This window comes from Juglans microcarpa x Juglans regia, chromosome 5S (assembly GCF_004785595.1).
Source record: "Juglans microcarpa x Juglans regia isolate MS1-56 chromosome 5S, Jm3101_v1.0, whole genome shotgun sequence".
NCBI classification, from domain to species: domain Eukaryota; kingdom Viridiplantae; phylum Streptophyta; class Magnoliopsida; order Fagales; family Juglandaceae; genus Juglans; species Juglans microcarpa x Juglans regia.
Window position 1 is genome coordinate 30,067,369 of NC_054603.1, and position 13,886 is coordinate 30,081,254.

General features: G+C 36.9%; 1 protein-coding gene across 1 annotated transcript; it reads left to right on the forward strand.

Moving 5' to 3' along the window:
- Nucleotides 1-2,223: 2,223 nt before the first annotated feature.
- LOC121267294 lies at nt 2,224-2,805 on the forward strand. The gene has a single exon (XM_041171139.1). The coding sequence runs from the start codon at nt 2,224-2,226 to the stop codon at nt 2,803-2,805; it is 582 nt and encodes a 193-aa protein (XP_041027073.1).
- The last annotated feature ends 11,081 nt before the right edge of the window (nt 2,806-13,886 follow it).

The following is a 13,886-nucleotide window of genomic DNA, read 5'->3' on the forward strand; positions in this document are numbered from 1 at the left end:
CTCTTCGTCCCATCATAGGGAGGAGCATCTGGACCAACATTCAGTTGTCTCACCTCATCATCAACGAGGCTATTAAGTCCATCTCTATCAGTGCCCTTGTCCTCAGCCATCTCCCTATCAGCTATAGACTCCATGGGTACCATGTTCAGATATGCCGTGCGCAAACGTGGAATACTAATGAAAGCAGCAAGTCTGTCAGCTAAAAATATAAATGAAGATCCTCGTAAGAAGATCGTGTATGCCTCATCGTCATCTCGGCTGGAAATAACGAGCTCTCTATAAAACAAAAAGACGATGTTGATATAGAAAACGAGGTCCCATGCTTCATCCTTCTAGTCGAGGATTGATGTCCAACTATGCTCGATGAAGATGGATATCAAGGAGCGACCCTTCCAGAGAAGATCATGAAAGTTAGAGATCTTCCCTTGACGCTCTAATAAAATTGTCCTATCTCGAATTGATTCGCTAGAAAGTTGTCCTGGTCTGCCACGCTTCCTTCCCTTAGAAGACATTATCAACCTAAAATTTAAAAAAAAATTAAGAAAATTAGTTATAAAATATGATACATAAACCTTCACAAAATTATATTGTGATTAATATAATTTAAAATTATTTTGTGTTATACCATTCGATTGAATCACTAGGCGTTCAAACGTTATAACAATAATTCGAACGGTTACATAACCGTTCAAACACTATTAAGAGGATCAAACCATTCAAATGTTAAATATTTGTGTTCGAACGGTTTCTCAACCATTTCAAATATGAGACTTGAGTCCATAACGTTCGAATGAATTAACTATTGTTCGAACGATTTATAGTTCGAACTCAACACTAGCTGAGTCAACTCGATGGTAATTGAAATGAAGAGAATCCACCGATTCCTTTCATTTCTTCCACAAATAATACACATACAAGGCGGGGGGATGTGCATAAAGGCATCCTGACCTTGTGTTTTTCAGCCACCTATCGTGTTGATCAATGAAAACTATTGATTTTTCTATTCTCTATAAAAAAAATTATTGAAAATAACACGAAATCAACCCATTAAACGTTCCTAAGTAGTGTACCTTTTGACTAGAACTGGTAGTTGACGTGACGGTGACACGGTAGTTCAAAGGCAAGAGGTGCCGTCGACGGCGTACGTCAAGCAAAAAGAGAGAATGCGATCGATCGATCGATGAAGCCAAATGTCATTTATAGTTTTATTTCATTCAAACATTTATTTAACGTTCGAACGATACATTTGAACGTTAAAATTAAAACATTTGAACGCTAAACGATATGTTGTTCGAACACCAATAATTAATGTTCAAACGAAGGATATACTGTTCGAACGCCAATAATTAACGATTTACTATTCAAACGATGGGTCGCTTCCTTATTTTTGGCTACACTCAAACTCTGTTTCAATGACTTCACTCGTTAAAGCAGGCACGAGATCAGTTAATGATTACATGGAAGAGTTCTATCAATTGATAGTCCAAAATGATATATCTAAGACAGAAGATTAGATCATGGCGCAGTATTTGGGCGGATTACAATAGCCCATGCAAAACGTCCTTAGCCATCACGCGTTGTGGAGAGTTTCTGAAGCATAATAACGTGCACTCATCATGGAGAAGCAGTAGAACATGAGGCCAGTGATCAAAGCAACCGAGCAGTTCGCCCTCAAGAATCTCGTCCCACCTAGAAACAACCACAGTGTCAGAGTTCTAACTCTAATATTAGATGTTTCAGATGTGATGAACAGGGGCATAGAGCGACTGAGTGCAAGAAGCCTGCTAATCAAAAAGGTAAAAATCTTCTAATTGAAGAAGACGTGGTAGAAGAAACTGGTGAGATTGGAGAGGTTGTATACGATGATGATGAGGATGGAGGTGTGTTGTATAGTGATGGCCATGAGACCCTGGTTGTTTGCAAGATTCTATTGACTCCCAAGGGTGATTCAGGAAATGATTGCTTGAGGACCAATATTTTACACACGACCTACACAGTTGCCAATAAAGTCTGCAAGATGATTATGGACAGTGGCAGTTGTGAAAACGTGGTGTCTAAAGAGGTTGTAATGAAAATTACAGTTGAAGACAAATCGTCACCCCATGTCGTACAAATTATCATGGCTAAATAAAGGCAGTGCGGTAACAGTAGATTGTCAATGCCTAGTGTCTCTTTTCGATCAACAGAAAATATTTTGATAATACTTGGTGTGATGTCGTATTTATGGATGCTTGTCATGTATTATTAGGCAGGCCTTATCAGTATGATCGCAGTGTTATTCATGACTGGCAGAAGAATACGTATTCCCTTAGTATAAAAAGGAAAAAGATTGTGTTGGCACCTCATCGGGAAAGAACCACTCCTACCTCAATAGCCACTAGTTCTAATCTACTTTCCATGTCTAGGTTTCTAGACGAGATTGGGCATGAAGATGTAATTTACATCTTGCTCCCTTGCACGAATAGTGCAGTAGACATGAGCCCAAATTTACCAGCAGGGGTGCTACAACTACTAGTAGAGTTTTCTAACTTGATGCCAAAAGACCTTCCTCATAGGCTGCTACCTATGAGGGATATTCAACATCAGATCGACCTTGTTCCAGGGATAAGTTTGCCAAATCAACTTGCATATCACCTTAGTCCTAAGGAATCTAAAGAGTCACAGCATCAGGAGGTAGAGTTATTTGAGAGGGGCTACATCTGTGAGAGCAAAAGTCCATGTGCAGTCATTGCCTACTGGTACCGAAGAAAGATGGTTCCTAGCGTATGTGTGTTGATAGTAGAGCAATCAACAATATCACAATGAAGTACAGGTTTCTCATTCCATGCCTAGATGATATGTTGGATCAACTGTCTGATTTTAAGCTCTTCTAAAAAATTGACCTGAAAAGCGAATACCACCAGATTAGGATAAGGCCTAGAGATGAGTGGAAGATGGCATTTAAGACTCAACATGAGTTGTATGAATGGATGGTCATGCCTTTTGGGTTGTCCAATGCACCTAGTACATTCACGAGGTTTATGCATCAAGTTTTACGGCCATTTATTAGTTGTAGTTTACATCGACAATATCTTCATTTATAATCCGAAATGGGCATCACACTTTGATCACCTTCGAGCTATTTTTTTACTACTTCTGTAACTTTCCTTGGTTTTGCTGTGTCTACTGATAGTGTTCAAGTAGATCAATCAAAGATAAATGCAATCTTGGAGTGTCCCAAACCCAATACTTTACACGATGTCAGGAGTTTCTATGGATTAGCGTCCTTCTATTGCTGGTTCATCAGAAACTTCAACACTTCGATTGCCCTTATCACGGAGTGCCTCAAGGGCCGTGACTTCCAGCAGTCTAAGGTGGCAGAGGCCAGTTTTCAACTGCTCAAGTAGAAGATGACAGAGGCACCAATCTTAGCACTTCTAGATTTTGATAAGGTGTTCAAATTCAATTGTGATGCATCTGGAGTAGGCATTGGTGGTGCTATGAGTCAGGAAGGGCGGCCAATAGACTTTTTCAGTGAGAAGTTGTCAAGGTCGAAGAGGAATTATTTAACTTATGATCTAGAGTTTTACACTGTAGTTCAATCCCTTAAGCCTGGAGCATTAACGTCACTACCTGGTACAAAGAGAGTTCATCCTTATCACTAACCATGAGGTTCTGAAGTACATTAATGGCTAGCAGAAGCTGAGCAGACGGCATGCTAAGTGGGTAGCATACCTGCAGGAGTTTACATTTTCACTAAGGCACCAATCAAGAAGTTTGAACCAGCTTGCAAACACATTAAGCCAGAAAGTGGCACTCCTCACCACCATTAGTACTAGAGTGGAGGGCTTTGACACTTTCAAGGATTTGTATGCCGAAAATCCGTCCTTGGAAAGATTTTTAAGGAAGTCACTGAGGGAAAGCGAAGTGATTTTCTCTTGCATAACAGATTTTAATTCCTTCGCCTACAATTGTGTATCCCAGACTATTCCTTAAAAGAGCACATTATGCAGGAATTGCATGGCGAGGGGCACTTTGGTCGAGAAAAGACATTAGCTTTGATTGTCATCGATTACTACTAGCCCAAGTTGACCAGTGATGTGGCACAATACGTGTCGAGATGTTTTGTATGCCAGAGGGCAATGGGAACCCTCATCAATGCTGGCCTTTACACTTTGTTACTTGTGCTTGATGGTCCTTGGCTTGACGTCAGTATGTCTTTTCTCTTAGGCTTACCCAGAACCCAATGTGCCATGGATTCAATCATCATCTTTGTCGATCGATTTTCTAAGATGACACATTTTGTAGCTTGCAGAAAGACCATGGACACCACCTGGATGGTGTTCCTTTATTTCGAGAAGATTATTCACCTGCATCGTGTTCCTCGATCTATCACCTCAAACTGGGATACGAAATTTATCAGTAGTTTCTAGAAGATCTTGTGGGAAAAGCTCAAAACGAATCAAAACTTTATTAGTGCCTAACACCCCCAAACGAATGAGCAAACCGAGGTGGTGAATCGAAGTTTGGGCAACTGCTTGCAAAGTCTGGCGGGTACTAAGCCAAAACAGTGGGACCTCGCCTTATTGAAGACGGAGTTTGCTTACAACCTATCTAAGAACCGGACTACCCGGTTGAGTCCATTTCAAGTTGTGTACGGTCAGAATTCCTCGAGCATCCTTGATTTGATACTTGTCCAACGAATTCGTCACCTAAACATCAAGGCCGAGGAGATGGCAAAGCACCTTTGGGGAGCACATGACCAAGTCAAACAAGAAATTCAAGCGAGCAATGCAAGGTAGAAGGTTCGCGCCAACAACTATAGCTGCCAGATACTTTTTCTGGTTGCCGATCTTGTTTGGACTGTCTTAACTCGTGATCATTTCTCTGTTGGCGAGTACAACAAGTTGAAGGATAGGAAGGTTGGACCTTGTGACATTCTCGAAAAGATCAACGACAATGCATATAGACTACACCTTCTCAATCATATGAGAACTTCAGATGTGTTCAACGTCAAACACCTCACCCCATGCTTTGTCGACGATGGAGTGAACTAGAGGAAGAGTTCTTTCCAACTCATGGAGTCAGATGCAGGGGGATCCAAGTCCGAATCTGAGACCAATGCGGCTCAGTTAATAGATGCGACGTTAAAAGTACTAGACTACTGAAAGACCAACGCAAAGTGGGAGGGAAGAGATAAAAATTTGGGCGAGGAGAAGTGGTGACTTATCCCTCGGAAAAAGCTCTTTTCAACATGCACATCGTGGTCACCACGCATTGCCAAGTGCTGCCTTTCTCGACCCCAAAATCAGCCATTTTTACCTCCGAAACGTCAACTCTTTTATTTTTGGTGAATTTTCTTTTATGATAATGTTTATCTTTAGTAACGATTTTATTTCAGATTCTTAGGCTAGATCTTAGTCATAATTATCTCATTTCATATTTTATTGTTTGGCCTTAATTACTAATTTGTCATTTTTCATAAACTATTTAAGCCCGGCTTGTCATCTTTAGAGGGGATAATTGATTTATGTTATTTTAAACTTTATTATCAAAGTTTATCTTAGAGTTTCTTTCTATTTGTTAGTTTTCTCAATCTTAATCTCTAGTTTCCACTGTTTAAGCTTTTAGAATAATTTTCTATTCTGGTCTATCATCACATTATGAGATGATTCCATTTACATAGGAAAGTTATTGAGGCTGAAATTGTTGATGTGGCATTTGAGCAAAATATTGAATCATCTGAAGTATCTATAGATAATGAGGGAGAATGGTCAAAATGAAACTGATATAGATGATTGACGTGTTTTGTGTTCACATTACACTTTATGACAAATCTTTTATGTGATTAATATATCAGTGTTTCAAAGTTATGCCATCAAAGAGGAAGGAAGTTCGCATCTCATCTTCACCTGTTCCTAACTCTTCGTCGGACTCACCACTAGAGATTGACTCTACAGAACAAAGTAAAAATCTAATAATCATTTTGTTTCAATTAAGGTCATTAATACTTATTACATCATTTATGATCATCATTTACTTTGTTTCTACAATGAATATTATATTTTATAGAGTTAACAGTACAATCTTATCAAGATCGAGGCACTATTAGAGGCATGATGTTGGAAAAATATCTCAAAGTAAATAAGATTAAGGTTAACATTCCTGACGAATAGAGTAGAGGCGAAGTTCAACTTGCAGCTTGGCTTGAATCGCATGTGTATGCTCTTACACCAACTTATGCACCTTTGGCTACAAGTTCATGGCAGAAAGTCCCTCAAGATGTGAAAGAGTTTATTAAAAAGCATTGTTTGGTAATGTTTAAATTATTGATTTATATTTTGGGTGATAATATCATTGTGTATATATTTTTTCAATAATGATTTCAAACTAAATTTTGGTCAGAAAAATGAGCGTAAGACTGTCAATGAGCTTATGTGTGATGCATTCCACAAATATAAGGTGAGGTGCCATAAGCATTATAATAAGTTCGAGAACAAGGAAGATGCTTGCCAACATTCTTTTCAAAATGTCCCACCTTCCGATTGGAAAAAACTTTGTGATATAATTGAAAATTCATCATATAACATAAATTAAATGAATTTTTTTATGTGCCCTATTTATAATTTTCATTTCCTAATATTTACAACTTCTATACAAGAGTGAATTTCTGTAAACAATATAAATAGATCAAAGTTAAAAATTCATCATAATGCAGGCTCAAGATCTTTCTATCTCCACTTTAAGAAATTGGCAATGCTATTTTTTATATATATATAATTTTTTATTTGGAGGTATTTTAATAACTTTATATCTCAACAAATTTCTGTTGTAGCAAAAGTCAGATAGTAATTATGATCTGACAAAATTATATGCTGCATCACATACTGACCATAATGTAGGAGAGTGGACTCATCTCGATGCCCGTGAGAATTATATAAGCATTATAATCTATTTTAATTAAACATATTTGAATATTCATGACAATATTAATTATTTCTCTTGTGAGTAGGATAAAATGGTTGCCCTACGTACTAAATTTTCGTCACATCAAAATTTCTCGACAAGTGATGTTGAAATTTTTACACAAATTCTAAGTCAACATTCAGAATATTAAAGGGGTTTGCGTCGCTGTGTAAAACTTTCTAGCACTTCCTCATCGTTCGGGTATGCCTCTAAGAATTTCAAGATCGAAGAATCGACTACAAGGTAACATGAGTTAGAGGCTCAATAGCGAAACAAGCAGACATGGAGATGCGCATGAAACGACAAGAATAACAACAAAAAGAGTTCAGGAGAAAGGTGCAACTCCAAATGCAGATACTTATGCAACAGTCCAGGCCCCCAAGCACCTGATTTACATTATATGTACAGATTTTAGGATCTATTTCTGTACGAAGAATTGTAGTACTATTTTATTTATTTAGTTCGTACTTATTAGACTACTTTTATGGATATTAAACAAATTGTAATGTATTTTTTTAAACGTTATGTATGTCTATTTAGTTTTTCATTATTGGATAAAATAAAATAGTTACCATTCAAAAGGCCAAAAATTGTTCGGATAAAATAAGCAAAACCATTCGAACATTAATACAGAACATTCGAATGTAATTGGTATTAAACGTTCAAACATTACTTGAAACCGTTCAAATGACATCATCGAACATGAAATAAACGTTCAAATGTCATCTTATCATAAATCGTTCAATCATATCATGGTCTTCAAACGTTTTATTGAATACGTTCAAACATATTTTACTGTTTGACCATCAAATTGTTTGTTCGAACGTTTCCTCATGCCTATTTGGTCGAACAGACTTGTATTGATCGATCATTCACGAATGACGCGTTTGAACATATTTGGCGTTTGAACGTCAAGTTTGTACCATTCAAACGTAATTCTAAGATGAAATTCAATCATCCCAAAAAAATATTTCATTCGAATGCGATTGAATGATATTGCTAAAGTTCGTCCCAAAAGATATTTTTTGGGAGGAAATTGATATTTTTGTCCTAAAATATCTTTTGAAACACGGTTATTGGAATGACTTTAGGACAATTTTTCTTCGTCCCAAGAAATATTTTGCAATGAAATCACAGTTTCTTGGGATGAAATTTTTCGTCCCAAAAAACCAATTCTATTGCAGAGCTTCTTCGATGCACCAAAAGGATAAACTTGATTGTAGGGCAAAAAATGGAATTTGGTTAGAAAATGAAGAAATGACAAAAAAAAAAAAAAAGTAGGACGTCAGAAATAAAGTAGGATAGAAAAATGAAGGTTAAACCGAAGAATGAAGTTTGGACAAAAAAAATGAAACTAGAACATAATGAAAAGGCAACATAGAAAAGCAAAAAAATATAGTAATGGGTGTAAATGGGGATTCATTGGGTGTAGCACGGCTTATTCGCACCAATCCGACTTAAACACTGATCCTTAGTGGATGCTTACAGGTGTAATCAATCCAGTTCGTCTTAGTTTTGGACAAATTTTAATACCGAATCGATATACACTGGTTTCGAAAGTTTAAGAACCAATATGAACTGATTTATCATCAAAATCGAAACTTTTGAATTTTTCGGTTTCGATTTGGTCCAGTCCGGCTTTTCAGGTTTACCGTTTACCCGTGTGACATAAGTTAAGACTTGAAAGCCGATTTCTCTAATGCTTGTTTTACATACATTTACCGTTTACACATGTAACATTACATAAAACTTTATGTTATATTATTTAGCAATTTAGCATATAATATAATATAAAAATTTAATATATATATATATATATATACCGGTCACGTTCGGTTAAAACTAGTTTTCAAAATATGAAAGTTAGTAACAAACCGGATCGAACCCACCGATTCGATTGATTCAACCGATTTTTCACTTTTTTTTTTAGAAATGACATTTGCAGTCCTAGAATACACAAGCGCCACACACTTATTTAAAAAAAATAGTAAATATGAGACCCATATGAAAAATTAATTTTTTAATGATAGATCATACTCTTTTTCAAAAAGAATCTTGTAGAATCTATGACTGTATCTAACATTAATCTTTTTTACACCCTTATGAGTGTTGGATTGAAGAGGAACTCTTTCCTAACACACTGTCAAGAGTAGTTACCAAAATTGTTTGTTAAGAAGTAGATTACTATGTTATTAGGATAACCAATGTTGTCATAATTAGAACAAAACAAAATGCTTGCCCTATTTCTACACCAATACCATTGCATATAGGTAAGTTGGCGGACTCCTTGTGCACAAAAATAAACAACTACTTGCTTTCCTTCTTCTCTTTGTTTCTAGCTACTCCAAACAGCCAAGTGCCACCACCATTTCATTCCCTCCAGCATGCAGTGGGTAATTATAGAGAGACAGTGTCCATGGTTGTCTTCAACATTTTGTTTGTTTCATTTCAGACTCGAACCATGTATTCTGCCTCCTATATTTTAATCAAATATGCAGCTGATTCTTTTAATTTTTTTTTATCGCTCGTCATTTTAATTTTTTTTCCAACTCTCCCTCTTTTCTTCTCTCACGCCATCTCTCCTTGCCCGCCATCCAATGTTTCTTTTGTTTCAAAACTCTCTCTCTCAAATAAAGAATTATAGACTTTTTTTTATCAAATTTGAAAGTACAAATAATTATAGTACTTTGTCGTTTATCTAAGCAAAATGATGGATGCAGGAGACTTGGAGCAGGGATTGCGCATAAACGATCTACGCAGAAAATGAGATGGTGTGTTTTGCAAACCCACCATTTGGATTCCCTCCTCCATCTCTCCCCTCCATCTCCCTCCTCCATCTCCAAAGCTTCCCCAAACCTGATATAAGTTTCTGAAACCTAACATCTGCATCTCCTTCCTCCATTCTCACTGTCCTCCATCTTCGAAGCGCAACCAAGACCTACGATGGGTTTATGAATCCAGAAACTCTAACCTCCGCCATCTCCCTCCCTCCTCAGTGTCGCGACCCGAGATGGGTTTCTAGACATTGCGGAAACGTTCAACGGCCACAAACTTCCCTTTTCATCGATCCTGCTAAGGTACTCTCTCTCTCTCTCTCTCTCTCTCTCTCTCTCTCTCTCTCACACACACACTCTCACTCTCAAGTTGATTTCGTTTTTTTCTTGACGAAGGGGTCAAAGTTAATTCACTTTGGGTGTGGATTATGAGTAATTTTTTCTAAATTTTATGTTTGATTGCAGGATAATGGTGACAATGCAGTTCAAGTGCGCAGGAGAATAGTAAATCCAGATTTAACGATTTGATACTCGACAGCAACTCAAATAATGTCACATTTTCCTAAATAACCTATATAAAAATACAAGAACAAATGAACTACATTGATGACAAGCGTTGGCCATATTGTTGCATCACATGCATAGCAGTCTTTTTCTACCCGATTAAAACTGAACCATTAACATCATGTCAGAACAGTTTTCTTAATTAGATGCGAAATCTAAAGTTTTTGACAACATAAAAGCTCTGTACAATTACAAGCACCCAAAAGATCACTCCATGGGAATAATGTGACACACACTGTCCCTAAACTTGTACGATCACTCTATGGGAATAATGTGCACCCAACGTTTGGGGGAAATGAACCCATTTATCACCAAAGCTGCCAGAGATGATGTCGATGGAGACGACTGGCGGAGGTAGAGGTTCTATCCGAAAAATGTGGGTTGCAAGGAAATGGGTTGCAAATTTTGATATGAACGTGAATGAGGGAGACAAACGTGAATGGCAAAGAAATGGGTTGCAGTTCTTATACGGGCAAGGAACAACGAACGCCTCTGGTCGTGTTTTGTGCGTTTCAGCCTCTCAGTTCCATTCGTGTTGGACAATTGGTCATCTTCCATTTTTTTTTTTTTTTATTTCTTTAGTTGTAGTTGACGTGGAATTGGAAACTCGTTCATCGCAATCCATGCGCTAAGTTCCCTACTCGTAAAAGAATTGATCTTGGCTTCATTAAAAGTCAAGCAAGAGTACTCAACTCCACTCACACACATTGTCACATAGACGCTCTCTCTTCTCTCTTCTCTCTTCTTTCTTTTGAGCTTGAGTAGAACATAAAGGCAACATTGGCACAGTCGCACGTACGAGTGATCACCGAGCACACCAACAATGAACAATGTTCAACATTTTCAGAGACAGATCACTGAGATCCTCCCTCTCTCAGTTTCCCGCCCAGCCCAGCCCGCTCGGATGAGGAAGAAAAACACAAAACACAAACCCCAATGCGTCCAAAAATGCAGAGTTTCATTAATCCCAATGGCCTTCACGCACAAGGAGTCCACAAACTCGCCAGCGTATAGAGTTTTTCATTCGATAAATTACTTTCATGGTATCTTCTCCCACGCACCACCAGCTCATCATGAGAGAGAACAAATTATAAATTAATATTTGTATGATTACCTTTAACAGTAGCTGAAAGAGTTGTAGATGTATCTTTATATTTATAAAAGAGTTGATATATTTCTTCATAGTATACAAATAATTTTCTTTAAGAAAGGTTATAAATTTTTTTATCAAGTCACCTAAATTTATAAATGCTTTTTAAAGATTTGTTTTGTTTTTAATGGACCAATCAGTCCTCGTAGTCGTAGTAGAGAACTCCACCCCAACCCACGCCACAAAGCACACGGGTGAACTCGCATGCATGAGGCCGGTGGGCTGTGGGCACGATCCAACTTGGAAACATGGAAGTCCAATTTCGTACCATCCTAACATACAAGACCTTAGATAAGAGATCAGTCCCATATATCTGCTCTGGACTAAGCCCTTTGCTTACGACATGATAACTACTGAGAAAATCTTTACCAATTTATATGTGAACAGCTAACAGAATAAGCCTTGAAATAAATAGCTGGTCATGTCATGATGTCCTCCCTTCACGCCCATGCAATTACATAAGATTGAGGCCTTTAAGGCTCTACCTGCCGGGCTGACAATTTTGGGCAGCACTCCAACTGCTTGTTCTCGGTTGTAAACAAAAACTCGGGCGGTATATAGATGAAATATCATATCTTGTAATGAGTAAGCTATTTACTAGAAATTCCCCAAAAAAAGAAAAGAAGAAAAAGGAAAGGAAAGTACTTAGAATATTGGTAACGAGAAGAGAGGGTGCAAACAATTATCTAAAAAAATCTCAATCATTATTTCAAAATGAGTCATACTCTGCCTAAGTTCTTTTAAAAAAAAATGTAAGTTTTATTTTTATTAATGACGTCATATTAGTCCTATTTAGAAGAGTTAAAATGCAAGTAGGGAAAAGATACAGTCTTTCCTGTTGACTTTTTCTTGGAATCTTGTTTTCACACTCAGAGTTTCAATATTGTTAGAATCTATTTTTTTAATATGATTTTTGTTTTGAAATTTAGAAAAGTTGAATTGTTTATTTTATTTTATATAAAAATTTTGAAAAAATTGTAATGATTAGATGAGATGAGTCAAGAGTAGTTGTGAAAATAAACAAGGCGTCAATGGAGGCTTCGTGTGCATGTATTAATTTCTTGTTGTCTGCCACAATCATGTCGTCGAACCCACTCGTGCAATGGGAGGAGGCAAATGGTAGTGGGAAGAGAATGTGATAAAGATATTGGGGAAGAAGGAAACACTTCAATTCTTTTAGCTCTTTGTTCTTATCTCTCTCTCTACATAACAAAAACAAAACAAAATAAAGAAAGAGACAACAGAAAAACACACTACCTTTTTGTAAAACTTGCACTCGAGCATGCATAGGGGTCCAAGGCGGCCTCATGTCCTAAAGGAATCATCATGTCAATTGGTACATCTCAATTTATGTAATTTTTTTATTTAAGTCGCTACTTTGTGTATTTTTCTACCTAGGAGAGATCATCGACAGCAGACTTCTCATGAAAAAAAATGTATGACATCGATTGACACCTATATATGCTTGTGTACACACGTAGGGCTCAAGTCAAACATGCATTTCGCAGCAAACAAACAAACCAAGAACGGGCAAAGAATGGGAAAAGAGGGTAATTCGCACGTCTGATTTGAGTTCAAAGTTAAAGAGCTAAAAGCGAAAAGCAAAAGAATGGGAAAGAGGGACGTTTGCACGTCTAAAAGGGAACGCAAAGTGAGCTCCTTTTCTTTTTCTTTCTCCTCTTATGAAGAAATTTTATCACAACTTTGACGGCCATCTGTCTAGATAATGAATAATGATATAGACAAGTTCTAAATATATAAGTCTCGAGTTTTATAAAAATGTAGACCCCATTATGAAATTGTGTAAAAAACTCGTTTTTTCTTAGTGGATCCACTTTTTTTATAAAAGATTTGCGCAAAATTTATGCATTTAGAGATTGTTTCTAGCATATATAATTACCTACATATTTTTATATCTCCTCAAGGAAACTCAGAAAGTAGTCGAGAAAGAAAAGCGCACTAAAACCTTCCATCTCGTTTATTACACTTGTATTTCACGTGTGGATCGGAGACATTCTTAGTGCTCCTTTAGTCTTGCAAAAACTTTCTTTGAGAGATCCACTCACTTTAAAGAGCATCTCAAAGTCAAAAAGATGCCCACAAACTCGATGGTTCTTATCTTCTATTCAGTAATCACCAACATCGTTTGATTCTTTTCAATTAATCAAACTTACAATTAGATGTTTTAAACTTCACTCGATTACAAATTTAAAGTAGTAACGAGAAAAAAATGAGCAATGGATCCTAGTTTCAAGTCCAACCACCGTAGCAAAATCAAAGGTGATTATGAGTAATTACTATGATTGGAAGCTAATGTCATCCAATGTTCTGTTCTATTCGATTAAGATCCTCTTGATCTTTGGTTAGAAAAAACTTGAACATAATCAGATGACTATAGTGGTGTTAGGAACGATAAGAAAAAAAGAAACAAAAGATGAAATCAATTATACACA

Excerpts from the sequence above, each read along its gene's own strand:
- LOC121267294 (XM_041171139.1), top strand. The coding sequence starts at position 2,224 with ATGGATGCTTGTCATGTATTATTAGGCAGGCCTTATCAGTATGATCGC.